Here is a 22,883-nt window from a genome sequence, read left to right as displayed (position 1 = left end):
ATATTTTAACAAATGATACATATAGCAGGTCAATTAATGTTTTTAATAGGTTACCAAGATTTAGAGGTAATTACCATATATGTACTATTGCACGTAAATGCATAGAATTTAGAGTAGAGTGCTATTCTAATTAACCGGCAAAAATACCGTTCTTTCCTTCTTTTTCAAAGGGACCTCATTAATGTATGATTCTGAATTCTGATGCTTTTCCAATTTTCCTAAATCCCAAATAAATTCTTCCTCTTCGGCCACCATACCAATAGAATATCCAGCAAATCAATGGCATCACTTAGAAACCACTGCTAGAAATATACAAAAAACTGACCAAAATTTTTCGACCAATATTGCTCGGTCAAAAAATGCGACCAAAAACCGTCCAGTTTGGACGGAAACTGAATTTTTAAAAAAAAAAATACCGACCAAAGTTGGTCGGTAATTAGTCAACAAGTTGACTGAGCTGGTCATACTTGCTTAGTCAAAGAAACTTTCATATTACCGACCAACTTTGATCGGTAATATGGATCCAATTTTTTAAAATTTAATAATTATATTATTATTTCAAATATTTTATAAAATTTAAAGAATTTATATTTAAAATTACCGATCAACGTTGGTCGGTAAATGTAGGGGAAGCATTTACCGACCAACTTTGGTCGGTATATTTTATTTTCTGAAAAATAACCAACCAAAGTTGGTCGGTTATTAGGTCAACATTGATTTTGAATCACTTGTATGTTTACTATCTAAATAATATAAATGTAATATGTTAACACTTTTGTAATACAAATAATGAATACACTAACATATACTATAACATGCTATATATGTAGTTAAAGTAGTACAACGAAGCGTGCGTTTTATATATATATATATAGTCAAACATTTTGATTTTAATATTCAACAATGCATCTAAGTAAGTTATAAGTCGATGAATCAATTTACAAATAGATATATTTGATGATAAATTATATATACCAATTAGGATCTTCACAAGTCTATCCCTAAAAGAACCCGACCCTGATGATAAATTATTATTAAATTGTAGGTTCAAGCAGAGTAATAAGACTATGAGGATAATCACCAATGCCATCAACAAGCTTTATGATGGCCCTTATGCGACTTGGACTGATTTTCCATTCTCGTTGAAGGAGCCAATTTTCAATCAATTTAAGGTATAAATGTTCTATTCAGTAGTTTAATAATTTATATTTATGATGTTTCCATATAATATTTAACTTTTGAAATACAAAGCAAGTGTGTATGGAAAGATCGCTATAGCGCGGAAGTGGCTGCAAATTTTCATCATAAAGCTCGCAAGAGATTGGCGGATGCTTTCTCCGATGCTAGAAAGAAGCACCAGAGGCCTGACTGGTTACTTCAAAATTTATGGAATGATTTGCAAAGGCAATGGCTTACCGCAGACTTCTTAGAGAGGAGCGAAAAAGGAAAGAAAACTCGTGCATCTGAGAAGAGGTTCCTTGCACACTGGAGGTGCGATCAACCTAGGGACAATAAAAAAATATTGGTACGTAATTGCTTAAATTATTTTACTTTTCTAAGTATATCTATTCTGTTTATTAACTAAATTAATTTGTTTTCAGGAAAAGAAGTTGGGGCGTCTAATGAGCTATGATGAGCTATTCAAGGAGATGCATATTGTAAAGAAGAAGAAAGAGATGAATCAAGAAAGGTGGGTCGATGACCGGGTCTCGACTGCATATGTAAGATTTCAATTTTCTTTAAGTATTATAATTTACTTTTATAAGAATTTTGAAATACTGATTTAATTTAAAATAATATAGGATCGCTACCAAAGTAACGTAAAGGAATTCATTTGCAGTCATCCAGCTGGTGAATCGGGCGAGCCAACCCAACTTTTGGACGAGGATGCTGAAAGAATATGGTTGGAGTCTGTTGGCGGTCCAAAATGGGGGAAGGTATACGGGCTTCCTACTAAAAAGTTCCATCGCTATAAGTGTGGAATGTAAGAAGTAAGGAATAAGGACTTCCTGGAAAGGCGAGCAACTTAATTGGGAGAGCCTCTCTACTATGCGGGAGACTGTGACAAAGCTCACATCCGAGCTAGAAGCGGCCAAGGAAAGAGAAAGGGTTAGAAATGCTCAATTCTTTGGCATGCAAGCTCATATCAGAACTCTCCTATCTACTGGAGCTTTTCCGTTACCCCGGTCTCGTGAGTCATCGCCAGAGGTTTGACCTCCATGTGATCGTTCCTCCCGTCCTGCTGCTCGTGATCGTTCCTCCCCTCCTCCCAGTGATCGTTCTTCCCGTCCTCCACAAGACCCTTCTCTATACCGTTTTGTAGATGAAAGTTTATCAGACGGTGATAATGATGTTGTACAAAATACCCCTTGACTTTTATATACTTTGAACTAGACAAATAGAACCAGTTTTGAACTTGTTGTAATTAGTTTTAACTTGGTTTTGGATTGTTATGTTCAATTGAACTTTAATTTGTTAGTTTTAACGTATTTATTGAATGTTTGGTTGTTGTTGTGTTATTGTGTTGTTGTTGTTGTATTGGTATGCTGGCAGGTAATGTAGCTACCAAAATATGTATTTTATGTCAAAATTAAACCCAAAAAAACGACCAAAGTTGGTCGGTTTTTAATTTAAAAAAAACGAAAATTACCGACCAAAGTTGGTCGATATTTATTTAAAAAAAAAATTAATTGACTATTACTGACCAAAGTTGGTCGGTTAATGAACAATGAATTCCCAGAATTCAACATTACCGACCAACTTTAGCCGGTATGTTACCTGCACTGTTGAGGTTAGCGACCAACGTTGGTCGGTAATGTTAAATTTTAATTATTTTAAAAAATATATATTTTCAGTTATCGACCAAAGTTGGTCGGTTTTTGTTAATTTTAATAATTAATAAAAAATAAAAAAATATAAATTAAATACACCGACCAACTTTGGTCGATAAAATTAAATTAATAAAATACTTTTCCGTTCAAAGTTGGTCGGTAAATCATTTAAATTCTTCAGATGGTGGTTTTAATATACCGATCAACGTTAGTCTGTATATTAAAATGACCATCAAAATACCGTCCAAGCATATTTGGTCGCGTTTTGGTCGGTAATTGACCATAACCGATTAAAATTAGTTGGTTTTTCTGGTTGGTATTTAACGAATTTCTAATAGTGAACCAAGAAATCATCCATAAGAAACCAAGGGTTGTCGACAATATTGATAGGAATATCAGCGACTTACCAGACTATTTTGTGTCACATTCTTTCTTTTCTTCTAAGTCATTCTGCTGTGAGGACAAGTTTAGTATCAAAAAGATGGAAAAACCTATGGATCTATGTTGACACCGTGAACTTCGATTGCTTTAACAAGAAGTGGAGACAACATAGTTTTTCCGATTTGTTAGGTGTTTGTTCAGATTTTCTTACCATAATTGGTTTTTCTATCTCATAAAGGAAAGGACAACATATTTATCATAATTGTGTTTTTCTTTTCCTAGATGGAAAATATAATTCTTTCATATTTGGCTAGCCCCTTTTCTTGTAGGAAAATATTTGAAGTTCTATAAATTGAAGATCCGTCCTTCTCATTCAGTAGCATCCACAATGTAGCCACTGAGGGCTTGGGAGTCTTGTTTAGGGGGAGAACTTTACGGAACAAGTGTTAGTATGTCACTTGTGTTTGCCTCTTCGTATATAAGGTTGTTCTCTCGATATTTTGTATTCTCTTTTTATATAGTGGATTGCTCATCTCCATTGTGGATGTAGGTCACTTGACCGAACCACATTAAATGTTTGTGTCTCTTTTGGTATATTTCTCCTTTGTTATCTGATTTATCGTCATTCAAGGTTTGCTTTGCTAGATTCCGCAAGACACCTGATTTTTTCTGTCCTAACAAGTTGCCCTTTCCTTCAACAAATAGGAAAACTAATTATGGTAAGAAAATCTGGACAAACATCTAACAATTATTCTATGCTCATTGGTAGAAGTCTTTGAAATACTTAAGCACATAAGAGTGGTTTTGAGAGAGCTTTCATCAAGAGAGAAGATAGAAGAAAAGTATTTGTGTTGCTGTAGATTTTTATTCCGACCAACCAACTTCAAATCGTGTTGTGCAATTCGTAACCGTTGGATCGAGCTGAAATATTTATCGAGTGTTCATAACATCGTGATCGTTGATTTGAACGGTGGAGATCAGATTTGGAGGCTCGTAGCATCCACAATGTAGTCATAGGGGCTTGAGAGTCTTGTTTAGGGAGAGAACTTTACGGGACAAGTGTTAGTGTATCACTTGTGTTTGCCTCTTCGTGAGGTTGTTCTCTCGATATTTTGTACTCTCTTTTTATATAGTGGATTGTTCATCTCCTCCGTGGACATAGGTCAGTTGACCGAACCACGTTATATGTTTGTGTCTCTTTTGGTATATTTCTCTTTGTTGTCTGATTTATTGTTGTTCAAGGTTTGCTTGACTAGCTTCCGCATGACACCTGACTTTTTCGGTCCTAACACGATTTGTTAACATGGTTTTGATGTATCACAACGCGTTGAAAAAATTCTCTCTTGTTTGGAAATATGTGATAAGGAAAATATTCACCCATGGCTTTATTGGGCTACTGCTATTGGAGTTCAACATCTTAATTTGCAAAACTATAAGAATGGCCGAATGAAATTGCCTACTTGTGTCTACTCCCGTCCTACTTGCAATCTCTTTATGTTGAAAGGGATGAGTATGATAATGTAACTAAGTTTGTTATAAGTTCGAAAAAGCTTAAAGTTACTATTTATGATGATGGATCCTTTGACAATAGAAGTGATAAGGAAAAAAGTGAGCTGTGTTTGGAGATAAATACACCTAAACTTGAGAATATAAACTTAGTTCGAGCAAATGTCAATCCTAAAATTCCAATGCGACTCTCAGATGACAAGAAAGATCAGATGGTCCACTCTTTTGCCAGATTGATGCAAGCATTTCACAAAGTTGAAGATTTATATATTGCAGTTCCAAGTATTGCGGTACGCCACCAAAAAAATACTCTCTTTATTTTTACTAAGCATTATCCTTTTTTTCAATAATGCTTGTGCTTAATTAATAACTCTGTCCATCAACGCTTAGGCATGAAAAGAATTTGAATTATGATAGCTAACATTCTCTTTATTTAGTTCCTATTCGCAGTCATGTTTTAATGTTGTTATTCTCTGATTAATTGCTTTTAACTTGTTTGATTTTGTCATTTGTGCATAATGATCTATCTATTCCCGATGTGCTACCTTTATTCAATATCTATTCCGTTAATATAATCTTTTATAAGTTAACGTATATAGAGCAGTAACATAGAATTTCTATCAGTGGATTCTTACTCTGATAACATGTTTTGGAATATTAAAACTTAAATATAAGAGAATAGGCTTTGATACAAGAGAATAGTAATACAACTATTTTAGCGTATCCTCTATGTACCATTTTTATTTTGACAAGGGGTTGACTCGTTCTTGATGCCATTCTCATACACCTTTATCTTTAACAGATCAAAATAAGAGGTAATCATGACATTTGTAAAGAGAAGTGCAGTACACTGTTGATTGGATGATGATATTATGTTGAATATGAGATTTGAAGGTTTCGTAAATAGAATTGCAAATTTCATCTTCTAACTGCTAAATGTGTGACTTGTTCCTCTACATTAAGATAGGAGACAATGGTATTAAAAGCCATTGCTTTGTCGCTTAAGTGATGCGAAGCAAGGAGTTATCGCTATATGGATGAAGTCATACGCTTCATCGAAGTGTGCATTTCAAGTTGTGATTCTTTATAATTTATTTTTGAGGAGTACTTTGATTAATACAATGTTGTCAAACACTCATTTAAGACTCCCTTAAGCCTCAAAGCTCAAAAAGCCTCATGGAGGGTGCTTCTCCTCACTTAATTAAGTTGCACTTCAGAGTAGGCAAGGCACTAAGGCAAGTCTTATTACCCATGCATTCTATCTTGAATCAAGCGGTACTAAATAGTAAATATAATCGACTAAGAGATATATTAGATGCTAATGAAAACATTATGAAGGAATTTGTTATTTTTTTCTTGTATTACAAATATATTTTTGCGCTTAAAGCTCCAATATACCTGAACTGCTTTTTAAAACTTTTCGACTTTGACAACAAGGATTAATATTGATATTATTATATATATTGAATGTCGAAATTAGTTATTTAAGTTTCAATTTGATTATATACTACTAAATTCGTGTATGTTTGATTGTCATTTTTTAGTTTTATATATGGATGCGTAAAAGTTTGTTTTATTGCTCTCATGATAACATCATTATTTGGAGCGAACCTTGTCATGTGCCTCGATGCGTCTATTCATGTCTCAAAGCCATTTCAATTGACGTATTTCGGGGTCGCCAAGATTAGCTTTCTGTGCTTTGCTATAATCTTGAGAATGCTGAAGTTTTGCAAATTGTGAAATTGCATTCTTCTACTAATAAGACTCAGACAAAGTTCCAAATAGCTGGATTGCCAAGGAAGTCTCAAGTTTGTCGAATTGAATATCTCTCTGACTTATGTAATTCGTAAGCAAGACCATATTCTATATATCTTTATTAATTAGATTTTCATGATCGATATAATAGAAGTATAGTTTTGGTGACAATTTGCTTTCTTGAGACTTATACGTCGGAATCAACAATTTGACACTTTTTATTTGTTTCTCACTTGGTGTCTTGGTACCCATAGGAATTATGAGATAAGTGTCGTTGTTTGCAGTATTAACAGCCTATCTTAGTTTTTACAACTTCATTCTATCACAAATCTTAATTATTAGTTGGCATTAGTAAGGTTGCCTCCGTACATGTTTTACAAGCGTGTCATAATAAATCTTACATTTGATGGTTATAATTCCATTAATCTCTTAATGCAACCTAATCATAAAATGTTATAATGAAGTCCCTACATATTTAGTTATGAGCTTATGGTAGTATCTAAACTGTTCCATTATGTTCAATCAAAAAAGCTACTCCCTCCGTTACAGTTTATGTGAACCTATTTTCTTTTTGGTCCGTTCCAAAAAAATAACCTCTTTCTAAATTTGAAAATAATTTAGCTTAAACTTCCAATTCTACCCTTAATGAGAAGTTTTTATAACCACACAAATACTCTGAACCACTTTTTGACTTATTTAGGAACACAAATTCAAAAAGTCATCATTTTTTTTAAACTTCGTGCCCAGTCAAATATGTTCACATAAATTAGAACAAAGGGGGTAGTACTTTTACTGCATCAGCAAAGTTAAAGAGACAATGGAAGTGGTTAAAACTACAAATAGCAAATTGACTAAAAAACAGTAATAATTTTTTCTGTTAAAAAAACTGAAATAAAGAAAATTCCATTGCACTGTACTCCTTTACTTCCAGCGTTCATAATTAGGAGAGAACATGCACAACTATCTTTATTTCGAACATGATGACTTTCCCTGCATAATACTATTGCTTCAAGTTTGCAGAGACCCTTCTCCTAAGCTCCATCCTAAACCTTCATACTGTGATCATTTTCATGTCAATACTAGCACTGACGATGAACGATTACGATTCTGAACTTTGGAAGCCATTGGCTCAATCAGCAACATGAACAATTTTATGTCAACCCAGTTGTTTCCTTGATACTAGCGTATTCAACCCTTCCAGCTCTTCCAGCAATTCTACGGCCAACTAGCCCAGAAATATTTGACGATGATATTCATTCACCAACTAAAACCAATTTGAAACACTGAAGTCCCTTAGCTTCCTAAGGTGTCTTTCCATGTCTTGCCTTGACTTCTTCCATTCCTCTTTCTCTATCACAGTGGTTGGATCATCTCTTTCCTCCTAAAAGTAACATGATGCTCGACTCATCAGAGATGGAAAGACAGCCACAATAATACAAAGATAAGTAAGAATTTGAGTTCAGAGTACTCACTGATGGTATAATTTTGAACGAGGTCCCATTATCACGGATGACAAGCAAATCATTCTTTCTGTCCCTGTTTCTTCCTCCAGGAACTGTCACCTATTAAAAAAAAATCAACTTTTAAAACTAACAATAAAGAGAGCAACCAAAAGCCATAAATATTTGGGAAAGGCAAAACATGTAAGTTAGTCAAACCACAGGATCTCATGCCTTCATACTATATCCGAATGTTTCAATAGATAGGACAAGTTCAAGTTCAATCAACCGTGCTAATAGCTTACTCGTTGGCATAGACATCCCCACACTATTGGTGTTGATTAACACATATGTCCTTTAGATTCTATATCCGAATGGATAAGACAAATTCAAGTTCAAATCTTCCATTCCTATAGCTGGTCTACTACTGGCATAGATACTCAGAATTAGCAGTTGGAGTAAGGGTAACAGCTTTATGTCCATCCATCGAGCAAACAAAAGAAGGAAGTGTGGAGTCCAACAACAAAATTACGGATAAAGGTAACTGTTGTTGTAGGGCATTCTTTCCCACCTGACTGTTCTACTGAAATCATGAGGCATTCTAAAGAAGCAGTACCGAGAAAGAGGATCAACATTCTCTAGTTTATCAAAGAATCTGTCCTTGTTTGTCGATACAAGGAAAGCAGCTCCAGATGAAGACATTATTTCCCACCTGACTGTTCTACTGAAATCTTGACACGTTCTAAAGAAGCAGTACCGAGAAAGAGGATCAACATTCTCCAGTTTATCAGAGAATCTGTCCTTGTTTGTCGATACAAGGAAAGCAGCTCCAGATGAAGACATTATACCTTTTGGAAGCAGCTTTGATGGAAGAGATTCAAAACCTTGGAGCTCCTTCTAAAATGCTCTATCACACTCTGAAGACTATGCTTGGGCACCTAAGCAGTGGAGAAACCACATGGTCATAACGGGGGTCAACTGACCACCCTTCGCCGAAAAATTGCACTGTGTATATAGGTAAAATATTACGTTTTAGAGGTATATAACACATATTGAACACCCTTTGTCGGAATTTTTTTTCACTTTTTTTAAATTTGAACAGCTTTGGAAAATTTCTAGCTTCGCCACTGCATCTAAGTCATAGTCCAAACAGTTGCTTTGCACTTCTCTGCAAATGTACATTTAGAGCATGTTGACTATGACAATATCCCACATCGGTTGGGAAGTAAACTTGGTGGGAATTTTTTCCTATAAAAGGAGGCCTAATGTTTAGGATTTAAACACACCTCTCATTTGCCTTCTTATCTTCTTAAGGCATTTGTATCTTCTCTCTTTAGTATTATTTCACTTGTATTTTTGGAGTGGAATAAAATATTGGTTGTGTCCGAGGAGTAGACAAAATTAGCCGAACCTCGTAAATTCTGGTGTTCCTTTTATTGTTGCTTTATTGTCTTATTTATTATTTGGTGGCTGTCATAATTTGGCTTCCGCAACAATTGGTATCAGAGCCAAGGTATTATCTAAGTATGCTCTGTGGTTGCAGCATAGTCTGATCTTCCACATCAGAAAAGATTTATCTTGGTAACTGAGTCAAGGTTCTGTCTGAGTATGCTCTGTGGTTGCAGCTTAGTCTGACCTTCCACACCAGAAAGGAAATAATCTTGATTTGTGTCGTCAGATTAAATAATATTTGTGTCAAAGATGGGAGACAATAAACAAGAAGAATCTACATCAAGTGTCAACAATACGTCATTATTGGCATCTTCGCTTATGACAATAATTGTGTCAAATGCGAAATTTGCGGTAGAAATATTTGACGGGTCCGGACATTTTGGGATGTGGCAAGGCGAGGTTCTAGATGTCCTTTTTCAACAAGGGCTAGATCTGGCCATTGAAGAAAAGAAACCAGATGTTATTGGAGAAGAAGATTGGAAGATTCTCAACCGTGTTGCTTGCGGTACCATTCGATCCTACCTTGCTAGAGAGCAGAAATATCCATACACAAAGGAAACTTCTGCAAGTAAATTATGGAAAGCACTGGAGGATAAATTTTTGAAGAAAAATAGTCAAAATAAATTGTACATGAAGAAGAGACTGTTTCACTTCACCTATGTTCCTGGTACCACGATGAATGAACATATCACCAGTTTCAATATGTTGGTCACAGATTTGCAAAATATGGATACAACTTATGATGATGGTGACTTGGCCTTGACGTTGTTGGCGTCACTTCCTGATGAGTACGAGCACCTTGAAACTACTCTACTCCATGGAAATGACGAAGTTTCTCTCAGAGAAGTTTGTTCGGCTTTGTACAGCTATGAACAAAGAAAGCGAGAAAAACAGAAGGGCGGAGAAGGAGAAGCACTATTTGTGAGGGGTCGTCCTCAAAATCAAACGAGGACAAAGAAGGGAAGATCCAAGTCAAGATCCAGACCCAGCAAAGATGAATGTGCCTTTTGTCGAGAAAAGGGGCACTGGAAGAAAGACTGTCCGAAGTTGAAGAATAAGGCCAAACATCACAATGGAAAGGCCATTATGGATTCAAATGTAGCTGATTGTGATGATTCAGACTTCTCATTAGTTACAACAGAGTCATCAACATCATCAGACATATGGTTGATGGACTCGGCTTGTAGCTATCATATGTGTCCCAACAGGGACTGGTTCATGGATTTTCAAGAAGGAAAATATGGAGTCATCCACACAGCGGACAACAGCCCTCTTACCTCATATGGAATTGGTTCAATACGATTAAGGAACCATGATGGAATGATCAGAACATTAACAGATGTTCGATATGTACCGGACTTGAAGAAGAATCTCATCTCTGTGGGAGCCCTAGAATCAAAAGGGTTCAAAATCATTACAGAAAATGGAGTGATGAGAGTATGCTCCAGTGCACTAGTGATAATGAAGGCTAATCGGAAGAACAATAATATGTACCGCTATCGTGGCAGTACAGTTATTGGGACAGCGACAGTGACATCCAGTGACGACAAAGAGGCAGAAGCAACCAAGCTATGGCACATGCGCTTGGGACATGCTGGAGGAAAATCCTTGAAAACTCTATCAGATCAAGGATTGTTAAAAGGAGTAAAGGCTTGCAACTTGGAGTTTTGTGAGCATTGTGTCAAAGGGAAACAGACAAGGGTTAAATTTGGTACAGCGATCCATAATACTAAAGGCATTTTGGATTATGTACACTCTGATGTTTGGGGTCCTTCCAAAACACCTTCATTGGGTGGGAAACACTATTTTGTAACCTTTGTTGATGATTTTTCCCGAAGAGTGTGGGTGTATACAATGAAGAGCAAAGATGAAATGTTGGGAATTTTTCTCAAATGGAAGACGATGGTGGAGAATCAAACAGGCAAGATGATCAATTGAATTTGGAACTAGTTCAGATGGATGTAAAAACTTCGTTTTTACATGGAAACTTGGAGGAGGAAATCTACATGACTCAGCCAGAAGGATTCAAAGTTGCTAGAAAAGAAAATATGGTGTGCAAACTTGAAAAATCGTTGTACGGATTGAAACAATCTTCTAGACAATGGTACAAGCGATTTGACGAGTTTATGTTGCGGCAAGGGTACAAGAGGAGCAAATACGATCATTGTGTGTATTTGCGCAAGCTTAAAGATAGTTCCTTTGTATATCTTCTCTTATATGTTGATGATATGTTGATAGCTTCCAAGAATTCGGAAGAAATTGATAAGTTGAAGATTCAACTGAAGAAGGAGTTTGAGGTGAAGGATTTGGGTGAGGCAAGGAAAATTCTTGGCATGGAGATTGTTAGAGATAGCTATGTAATTGTCCCACATTGGAATAGGAGTAGTATCCCCTTTGTATAGAGTAGCTATAAATATCACCTCTTGTATTGCATCTCATACAATATCAATATATCATATTTTCTCTCGTGCCTTCTCACATGGTATCAGAGCTATCGTGAGAGATTTATCGTTGTGCATAAATTCCAGCGATTCCAGGAAGTAAAATCAGTCACCGGAACCCTTTTTTTTTCGGCGACTTTCAAAGTTGTTTTGCGTCTGCTTTGTCTCGGTCAGTGTTGTGCACAAAATCCAACACTACCACAAGAGTAGTCACTGTCCGGCGACCAAATCCCAGTGAAAATCTCCGGCGGTACTGTAGCTGTCCAAAGAAAATTTTCCGGCAAAGTTCCAACGTTGCGTGGGCCACCTTCCGGTCATTTTTTGGCGACAACTCTTCAGGACAGATTGTTTCCCTTGCAATTCCGAGCCTACCCATCCAGGTTACACCAAATTCCGACCACTTTTTTATTTTTCCGGCGTGAATAGTGATTTCAAAAAGTTGACTTCCGGCCATTTTTTGAAAAAGTTCCTTCAGAACAGTTGGGTCTTCTGGTAATTCCGATCCTACCCCTACTGTTTTTATTTCATTCCGACCACTTTGAATATTTTCCGACTGCAACAGTAACTTTCCAACTGCTACAGTAGTTTACTATTCTGGTTCAGTGTTCCTTACTCTATTTTCAGTGGATTACAGTTGATTATTTCTCTTATTTGGTAATAATTTACAAGATGTCTTTGGGAATTGATGTTTTTGGGTCTAAAAGCATGAGTTATGGAAACTCTAATGTTATGATTACCTCGGAACCTTTAATGGGAGGTTCAAACTACTTAGCTTGGGCTTCATCTGTCGAGTTGTGGAGTAAAGGTCAAGGTGTGCAAGATCATTTGATTAAACAGTCTAGCGAAGGAGATGAAAAGGCGATAGCGCTTTGGGCAAAAATTGATGCTCAATTATGTAGCATCTTGTGGCGTTCTATTGATTCTAAGTTGATGCCTTTGTTTCGGCCATTCCAGACATGTTATTTGGTTTGGGCAAAGGCTCGTACGTTATACACTAATGATATATCTCGCTTCTATGATGTGATATCACGGATGACAAACTTAAAGAAGCAAGAATTAGATATGTCTACTTACTTGGGTCAGGTACAGGCAGTCATGGAGGAATTTGAGACATTGATGTCAGTTTCTGCTAGTGTGTCAAAACAACAAGAGCAGCGACAGAAAATGTTTCTAGTTCTTACACTCGCTGGACTTCCTCATGATCTTGATTCAGTACGAGACCAGATTTTGGCGAGTCCGACTGTCCCTACAGTTGATGAATTATTCTCTCGATTACTTCGCCTTGCTGCAGCACCAAGTCACCCAGTGATTTCATCACAGATACTTGATTCATCTGTTCTTGCATCCCAGACAGTGGATGTTCGGGCATCTCAAGCTATGGAGAATAGACGAGGAGGCGGTCGTTTTGGGAGATCTAGACCCAAGTGTTCTTATTGTCACAAACTTGGACACACTCGCGAAATGTGTTATTCCTTAAATGGCCGTCCACCCAAAAATGCCTACGTTGCTCAGAGCGAGACTACAGGTAACCAGGGCTTTTCTGTACCTAAAGAAGAATATAATGAGCTCCTTCAGTATCGAGCAAGTAAGCAAACATCTCCACAAGTAGCCTCAGTTGCCCAGACTGACACTCATATTGCTGGTAATTTTTTTGCTTGTGTTTCCCAGTCTAGTACTCTTGGACCATGGGTCATGGACTCAGGTGCTTCTGATCATATCTCTGGTAATAAATCACTTTTGTCGAATATTGTATATTCACAGTCTCTTCCTACTATTACTTTAGCCAATGGATGTCAAACTAAGGCACAAGGAGTTGGACAAGCCAACCCATTGTCTTCTATCACCCTAGATTCCGTTCTTTATGTTCCTAGTTGTCCTTTTAGTCTTGCATCTGTTAGTCGTTTGACTCGTGCCCTCAATTGTGGTATATATTTTATTGATGATTCTTTTATTATGCAGGACCGCAGTACGGGACGGACAATTGGTACAGGTCGTGAATCAGAAGGTCTTTACTACCTTAACTCGCTCAGTCCTTCCACAACATGTCTAGTTACAGATCCTCCAGATCTAATCCACAGACGTTTAGGACATCCGAGTTTATCCAAACTTCAAAAGATGGTGCCTAGTTTATCCAGTTTGTCTAGATTAGATTGTGAGTCGTGTCAGCTTGGGAAACATACCCGAGCTTCCTTTACGCGTAGTGTTGAGAGTCATGCAGAGTCTGTTTTCTCCTTGGTTCATTCTGATATATGGGGTCCTAGTAGAGTCAGTTCAACCTTGGGATTTCGTTATTTTGTTAGCTTTATTGATGATTACTCAAGATGTACTTGGCTTTTCTTAATGAAAGATCGTTCTGAGTTATTCTCTATATTCCAGAGTTTTTGTGCTGAAATCAAAAACCAATTTGGTGTCTCTATCCGCATTTTTCGCAGTGATAATGCCTTAGAATATGTATCTTCTCAGTTTCAGCAGTTTATGTCTTCTCATGGAATTATTCATCAGACATCTTGTCCTTATACCCCTCAGCAAAATGGGGTTGCAGAAAGAAAGAATAGGCACCTTATTGAGACTGCTCGCACACTTCTAATTGAGTCTCGTGTTCCGCTGCGTTTTTGGGGCGATGCAGTTCTCACAGCTTGTTATTTGTTTAATAGGATGCCTTCATCTCCCATCAAGGGTCAGATTCCACATTCAATATTGTTTCCCCAGTCAGCCTTATACCCTCTTCCACCTCGGGTTTTTGGGAGCACATGTTTTGTTCATAACTTAGCCCCGGGGAAAGATAAGTTAGCTCATCGTGCTCTCAAGTGTGTCTTCCTTGGTTATTCTCGTGTTCAGAAGGGATATCGTTGTTATTCACCTGATCTTCATAGGTACCTTATGTCAGCTGACTTCACATTTTTCGAGTCTAAACCTTTCTTCACAACTGATGTCACTTCTGCTGACCACCATGACATATCTGAGGTCTTACTTATACCGACTTTTGAGGAGTTTAGTAATCCTCCTCCACCTTCAACCACAGAGGTTTCACCCATACCAACTTTTGAGGAGTCCAGTGTTATCCCTCCTAGTTCCCCAGCCACAGGAACACCACTCTTGACTTATCATCGTCGTTCGCGCCCTACATCAGGCCCATCTGGTTCTCGTCCTGCACCTGACACGGCTCCTACTGCGGATCCTGCTCCTAGTACACCGATTGCACTTCGAAAAGGTATACGGACCACACTAAACCCTAATCCTCATTATGTTGGTTTGAGTTATCATCGTCTGTCATCTCCCCATTATGCTTTTATATCTTCATTGTCCTCGATTTCCATCCCTAAGTCTACAGGTGAAGCATTGTCTCATCCAGGATGGCGACAGGCTATGAGTGACGAGATGTCTGCTTTACATACAAGTGGTACATGGGAGCTTGTTCCTCTTCCTTCAGGTAAATCTACCATTGGTTGTCGTTGGGTTTATGCAGTCAAAGTTGGTCCCGATGGCCAGATTGATCGACTTAAGGCACGTCTTGTTGCCAAAGGATACACTCAAATATTTGGGCTAGATTACAGTGATACCTTCTCTCCAGTGGCTAAAGTGGCATCAGTTCGCCTTTTTCTATCCATGGCTGCAGTTCGTCATTGGCCCCTCTATCAGTTGGACATTAAGAATGTCTTTCTTCATGGTGATCTTGAGGATAAGGTTTATATGGAGCAACCACCTGGTTTTATTGCTTAGGGGGAGACTCGTGGCCTTGTATGTCGCTTGCGTCGGTCCTTTATGGTCTAAAGCAGTCTCCTCGAGCCTGGGTTGGTAAGTTCAGCACGGTTATCCAGGAGTTTGGCATGACTCGTAGTGAAGCTGATCACTCTGTGTTTTATTGCCACTCTGCTTCATGTCTATGTATTTATCTGGTAGTCTATGTTGATGATATTGTTATTACGGGCAATGATCAGGATGGTATTACTAATCTGAAGCAGCATCTCTTCCAGCACTTTCAAACTAAGGATCTAGGCAGATTGAAGTACTTTCTAGGTATTGAGGTTGCTCAATCTAGCTCAGGTATTGTTATTTCTCAAAGGAAATATGTGTTAGACATTCTTGAGGAAACAGGGATGACAGGTTGCAGACCTGTTGACACGCCGATGGATCCGAATTCTAAACTTCTGCCTGGACAGGGGAAGCCGCTTAGCGATCCTGCAAGCTATAGGCGGCTGGTTGGTAAATGAAATTATCTCACAGTGACTAGGCCCGACATTTCTTATCCTGTGAGTGTTGTAAGTCAGTTTATGAATTCTCCATGTGATAGTCATTGGGATGCAGTTGTCCGCATTATCCGGTATATAAAATCGGCTCCAGGTAAAGGATTACTGTTTGAGGATCGAGGTCATGAGCAGATCGTTGGGTACTCGGATGCTGATTGGGCAGGATCACCTTCTGATAGACGTTCTACGTCTGGATATTGTGTTTTAGTAGGAGGAAATTTGGTGTCCTGGAAAAGTAAGAAACAGAATGTAGTTGCTCGGTCTAGTGCAGAAGCAGAATACCGAGCAATGGCTATGGCAACATGTGAACTAGTCTGGACCAAACAATTGCTCAAGGAGTTGAAATTTGGTGAAATCAGTCGAATGGAACTTGTGTGCGATAATCAAGCTGCACTTCATATTACATCAAATCCGGTGTTTCATGAGAGAACTAAACACATTGAGATTGATTGTCACTTCGTCAGAGAAAAGATACTCTCAAGAGATATTACTACGAAGTTTGTGAGATCGAATGATCAACTTGCAGATATTTTCACCAAGTCCCTCACTAGTCCTCGCATTGATTATATATGTAACAAGCTCGATACATATGATTTATATGCTCCGGCTTGAGGGGGAGTGTTAGAGATAGCTATGTAATTGTCCCACATTGGAATAGGAGTAGTATCCCCTTTGTATAGAGTAGCTATAAATAGCACCTCTTGTATTGCATCACATACAATATCAATATATCATATTTTCTCCCGTGCCTTGGCATGGAGATAATAAGAGATAGACGTTCAAAGAAACTTTGTTTATCTCAGAAAGAATATTTGAAAAGAGTACTACAACGTTTTGGCATAGATGAAAAGACTAAGCCAGTTAGTACTCCACTTGCTCCCCATTTTAAGCTAAGTACTACTATGTCGCCAAATGATGAAGCTGAACAAGAGTATATGTCAAGGGTACCATATGCAAATGTTGTTGGTAGCTTGATGTATGCAATGGTCTGTATGAGACCTGACATTTCACAAGTTGTTGGAGTTATTAGCAGATATATGCATAATCCAGGAAAGGAGTATTGACAAGCTGTGAAGTGGATTCTACGGTATATTCACAATACTGTAGATGTTGGGTTAGTTTTTGAGCAGGAAGACAATCAGTCTGTAGTTGGATATTGTGACTCAGATTTTGCGGGTGATCTGGACAAACGAAGATCAACTATTGGTTATGTGTTTACTTTTGCAAAGACACCAGTTAGTTGGAAGTCTACTTTACAGTCAACAGTTGCTTTGTCTACAACAGAGGCAGAATATATGGCTATTACAGAGGCTGTGAAGGAAGCAATTTGGCTTCAGGGATTGCTAAAGGAGCTTGGTGTTGAACAAAAAAGTATCACAATCTTTTGTGATAGTCAAAGTGCTATTCAATTGGCGAAGAACCAAGTTTATCATGCAAGGACGAAGCACATTGATGTTCGGTATCATTTCGTACGAGAAATTATAGAAGAAGGTGGAGTCACAGTGAAGAAAATTCATACTACGGAGAATCCTGCTGATATGCTGACAAAAGTGGTAACTGCAGTCAAGTTTCAACATTGTTTGGATTTGATCAACATTGTTGAACACTGAAGATTGAAGATGAATACACAACCAAAATTTGTTATTGAGAGAGAATTGAAGATGTGGAATTTTGCCAAGGTGGAGATTTGTTGAATATGACAATATCCCACATCGGTGGGTGGCAATTTGGGTTTGGAAATTTTTTCCTATAAAAGGAGGCCTAATGTTTAGGATTTAAACACACCTCTCATTTGCCTTCTTATCTTCTTAAGGCATTTGTATCTTCTCTCTTTAGTATTATTTCACTTGTATTTTTGGAGTGGAATAAAAAATTGGTTGTGTCCGAGGAGTAGGCAAAATTAGCCGAACATCGTAAATTCTGGTGTTCCTTTTATTGTTGTTTTATTGTCTTATTTATTATTTGATGGCTGTCATAATTTTTGGTATAGTAGTTGTGACTTATTCACACTATATACATTTGGCTTCAGCAACAATTGAACACCCCACCCCACCCATTCAAATGATGAAATCCTTTGGCATTATCAGCAAAGTGGAAATGGCTCTTTTGGGAGTCGTAATCAGTTCTTGCTCTTTAGCAAAAGAAAAAAAAAGAAAAAAAAAAAAGAAGAAACCTGTGCAACGCAGTCATCCCAACCTTATCAGTAAAGTGGAAATGGCTCTTTCAGGACTCGCATGTTTTTGGGGAGTAATTATCAATTTATTCCTCCTCCATCGCAAACAAAATACTTAACCCTGATCTGTGCAAGACAGTCATCCCAGCATTACCCTTCCCCCACTTCCATGGAACAGAAGAAATAAATTCAAACTTTAATCCTTCAGTTCCGCCGTTTACTCCTTACAAACTTCCACCCAAACTCCTGACCCCTAAACCCTTTCCCTTGACACCACAACCACCTCCTTAAATTCCCATACTCCTTTGCACTGTAAAATTTGGTCAGACTTGATTGCTGAGCTATGTTAATTGTTAAACATATATCTTCAAATTCAAAGTACTAACAACCCAATACTTTAAGTTTTCAGCATTAGAACTACATTTACTCAGAGGAGCAGATTCAGCTATATGAAAATGAAAAAGCTATGTCCACGAAATGATAAGCACTTTATCAGGTAAGTTACTTGATGCATAAAAAATTAGCAAATCTAGAAGAAAGACCAATAGAACAAAGTTGTTGCAATCCCTTACCACTACTTTGGCTCTTGTGATTGATTTGGTTTTCGAATCAATAACGTATATTTCTTCAAAATCAAGAGCAAATTCTGGATCACCAGCCCTGCGGTTTCTGTAATGCTTTGTTAAGAATACCTGCAACAGAGACACACTGATCACACAACCCATAGAATGCAGGAGGAAGTGTTCTTATCCTCCCATTCAATTGAACAGAGCTTTCATACCAGCCAAGATGAAATGCTTTGGATTAAGTACTTGAATGCCATAGACTCATTACAAAAAGTCCTGGAATGTGATGTTTGGGTGATATAACCATAAAATATTTGATGAATTGTTTTCAGGATATATGGATAGAGTACAAGAGGTCACAATATAAGGCTTAAAGAACAAATATTCTTAAATAACCACCAAAGATGGCAAAGAAAGTTCAGGACCTCCGTAAGACAATTAAAGAAAAAGGATTAAGGGGGAAGATTTGCCTCACTACAGAACCAAAAGCAAAGGAGACAAAAAAAATGAAGCAAGAAAGTTAAAATTGCCTTTCTTTATCTTTTTCCTCTTTTGTTTTCTTATGTCTCCATCGAAGCTCATCCCATGTAATTGTCCAGCTTTCATTTGACTTTACAATTTAATACTACCTCACAAGCTTAATATCTTTAGCAAAATAAATGCATAGACAGCATATGACAGAACAAATGTTCTAATCTGTTGTAATAGAAGACATCCATACCTTGGAAACTTCCCTTTCTGATTTATACATAGGATCTCTAGGTGCATCAATGGGAGGCTCTGTCACGTTGTAGCACCCATAATCACTCATTGCACACCTAATATACTACATGATAAAACATGTTCTTGATCGATAAGTTACGTAAATACTCAATCTACTGTAAGATGAATCATAAGTATTCAAATGCGAGTCATATGGCATCCATAACCATAAAATTATAAACACTATACCTTCTGAGGCATTGGTGCAAGAACTCTGGGAATGGCATATATATCCGTATCTGGTGGCGTAACATACATCTGCATACAAAATAGAAAAGACACTTCATCAGCTAGCACATTATTCAAATGCTCCAGCATTACATATGGGGGAACGGAAAGAAAAGCAAGGTGCAGACAGCAGGGTCGGGAAGAGGGAATAAAATAAAAATAAGAAAAAGAAAACAATCTAGTGGCATTTGAAATCAAAAGTAATACAAGAACTAAAATTCAAATTTCAGTATCTGAGTTCCCCTAAAACTGCAAACTTTGTTAGAATGTTCTTTTCGGTTGCGTTGACCTACCCGTGTTCAACATACACACGGGTGTGGGAATACAAGGTGCAATCCTTCAAAATACTCTAAAAGACTTGCTCAGATTGAACTATGTTTACGGGATGTTCCGTTGACATACCAAACACAAATCTATATTTGAGTCCATGTGACATGGTAAGACAAACCCATATTTTTCTTTAAATACATCTATGGCGTGCAGGCCAACTTAGGTGCATCTTGGCTAATTCATCGGCCACCATGTCCAGCCCACAAGCACAAGTTACCAAAGGTAATCCTGCCCATCAAGGTTGGACCAGATGGTCACCAAGTATCATAGCTAAGATTCCAATAGGGATATATAGGTTATTACTCCCTGACCCAACCTGGCCAACCCCCTTGAGACAACTATGCTTTTGTATTTTCTTAATTGACGGTAGTATCCGCACCAGCTTGCGCACACCTCAACTATTCCAATTGATACCTGCTACCTCCCACCAGAACTGGTATTGCGTAATTCTGCCCACTAAAACTTAAGCATATGGGAAGAAATCACCTAGAATTTTTTGCCTGGATTTGAACCTGAGAACTCATAACCTTGATAACCTTTTCAGTCAAAAATCAATAAAACAAAGTATTTTAACTTTTCACTCGTTGTATGAATACACATTTACGGCCATAGCACTAGGCACAGTACTCAAATAATGCACCTCTCAAGGCTATACAATGTGCAAAATATAGCACCATGCTAGTACTCAACACTAGATAAATGCAAGCAAAAGGAACAAGAGGGTTGCAGAATAATAACCTCACGAAAGTCATAAACATCATTATCAGGGTCAGGAGGTTTACGAATGAAGAAATCACAATCAAGGAGGCTAATTTTATGAAACTCCTCCTCATTAATTCTATAATCCACGATTTTCTCGGAGTCCCATCCTTGAGTAAACACAAAGCTACTGCTATGAACCATCGCAATGTCATCACCAGTAGCAGCAACAGTTAAAGAAGCACCACCTAAGAGGGTATCATAGTCAACATCAAAATCTTTTTTATTGTCTGCTTCTTCCACCTCATCCTCGTCCATATCGTAATCATCTGGTCCTCCCCCGTCTGCATCCCCGTCGTCGGCGAATACCCTGAAATCCCGCCTCCTTTTTGTGGTTAAACTTTGTTTAACAGAATTGGGGTTGCTGGAAATTGTCTTAGCAAACGAAATGGTGAAAAGGGCTTGTGAAGAAGGTGTAGTGGAGAAGGTTGAAAGGTTTGGTGGAAGCGGGAAGAAAAGCTGAGCAGCGCTCATGGTTGTTCAGTTGAGAGGGAGGGAAGTGTGGGGAGTGGATTAGATTTGTACCTTTCAATACTCATAGTTTTGTTGGATTTGACACTTAGCCCCCTTAAGATTTTTCAGAAGTGGAAAGCAGATTGAAAAGGTGGGAATTAAAACCCATTCAATTTTAAATACTTAGCAGATTGAGACCAGTTATTTCTTTTTCTAGCTATTTACGTTATCGTTTACAAAGCGGAAAAGGGCCAGACACTCTAAAAATGCCCTTGGTTAACCTATATTGCTAAGAATGACCCTACCGTTAAAAATCTGTCATGTTTGTGCCCTTAATTCTAACGAGTGAGATATGATTTGTTTTAACATTTTATTAATTTCACGTGATTATTTCTGATTGACCATTAACTAAGACATCCCAAACTGGATTTTACCCTACCCAAAACCCAAATTGTCACGACCTAAAATCCACTAAGGATCGTGATGGCGCCGGACACCGTTGTCGGACAATCCAATCATAAATACTTAATTAAATTCTCTTTTAAATAATTGTGAAAACTATGATTTTCTTTCAATTTGGCTAGTAAAAGATAATCTTTACAAAATAAATAAAAGAATGTTTAGAAGTTAATACAGAATACCCCATAATCATCCCAGAACCCCGGTGTCACAAGTGCATGAGTAGTTTCTAGGAATTAATGTAATACAACAACTGTCTGGAATACAAATTGGACAGAAAAGAAAATACAGTACAATACTCTAAAGGAGACTCTACTGGCTGCGGGTCGTCTCGAGAGGTGCAGCTCACCTAAGTCTCCATATCAACCATGTCGTTGCGCCTAACTAGGCCACTAGACATATATGTACCTGTGCAACAAAAATGCACAACAAGTGGTGTATGAGTACAAAAACAATGTGTACCCAGTAAGTATCCCGTCTAACCTCGAAGAAGTAGAGACGAGAGGTCGACTTCGACACTTACTAGTGGTCTAATAATAATATATTAATAATGCAAATAATCATGAATTTATTAAAAACGGTAATAAACTCAAGTAAGTCAAGAAACAAGTAAACATTCCTTTTTATATTTAGAAGTCTCCAAATTCATATTCTATTATTTATCAATTTATCTCAGACCAGGGAGGCAATATCAATTTGTAAATCTCAAGAAAGCATTACAAGCATGTGCAAATCATGCATAGGTCGATCCAACAAATATTTAAACTGTGCACTGCCAGAGGTCGAATGACGCGAACCATAGATGCATCTATTACCCCGCTTGCGAATCATACGTGCGACACGGTCAAATATAAATAATAGAGTTACTCTGCTCGCGAATCATACGTGTGATACAGGTACTTATAGATACACACATTCAAACAGTCAATTAAGAATTCAACAAGAAAAATTTATCCAAGGAAAAGTCAATTCTCTTTTAACGATTTAAGAAAATGATGTTTAACCCTTTTTAGAAATTCTTTTACTAATTTGATATGATTTAGGCAATTTCAGTTGTCAATAAGATTACAAATATTTCAGGTATAGCATGCTTTTGGGTCC

The 22,883-nt window shown here is 37.6% G+C and overlaps 1 protein-coding gene across 1 annotated transcript; it reads right to left on the bottom strand.

The window, feature by feature from the left end:
• Positions 1–7,239: 7,239 nt before the first annotated feature.
• On the bottom strand, positions 7,240–21,386 carry LOC107789386 (PLASTID TRANSCRIPTIONALLY ACTIVE protein 6, chloroplastic). Its single transcript, XM_016611183.2, has 6 exons — positions 20,850–21,386; positions 19,743–19,811; positions 19,513–19,617; positions 18,798–18,917; positions 7,946–8,035; positions 7,240–7,854 (listed from the first exon to the last, which is right to left on the bottom strand). Exons 1-6 carry the CDS (start codon positions 21,342–21,344, stop codon positions 7,738–7,740), a joined length of 996 nt encoding a protein of 331 aa, XP_016466669.1. The 5' UTR covers positions 21,345–21,386; the 3' UTR covers positions 7,240–7,737.
• Positions 21,387–22,883: the final 1,497 nt, after the last annotated feature.

The sequence above is a fragment of the Nicotiana tabacum genome, chromosome 16 (assembly GCF_000715075.1).
Source record: "Nicotiana tabacum cultivar K326 chromosome 16, ASM71507v2, whole genome shotgun sequence".
NCBI classification, from domain to species: Eukaryota; Viridiplantae; Streptophyta; class Magnoliopsida; order Solanales; family Solanaceae; genus Nicotiana; species Nicotiana tabacum.
Note: the sequence above shows the minus strand (reverse complement) of the source record. Positions and strands in the feature narration are given on the sequence as shown.

Bases quoted from the DNA above. Each gene is read 5' to 3' on its own strand.
- LOC107789386 (XM_016611183.2), bottom strand. From the start codon at position 21,344: ATGAGCGCTGCTCAGCTTTTCTTCCCGCTTCCACCAAACCTTTCAACC. The intron at 19,812-20,849 runs GTTATTATTCTG...TTTTGTATGCAG, and splicing joins ATGTTTATGACTTTCGTGAG to ATGTATGTTACGCCACCAGA. The intron at 19,618-19,742 runs GTATAGTGTTTA...TTTATCATGTAG, and splicing joins TTGCACCAATGCCTCAGAAG to TATATTAGGTGTGCAATGAG.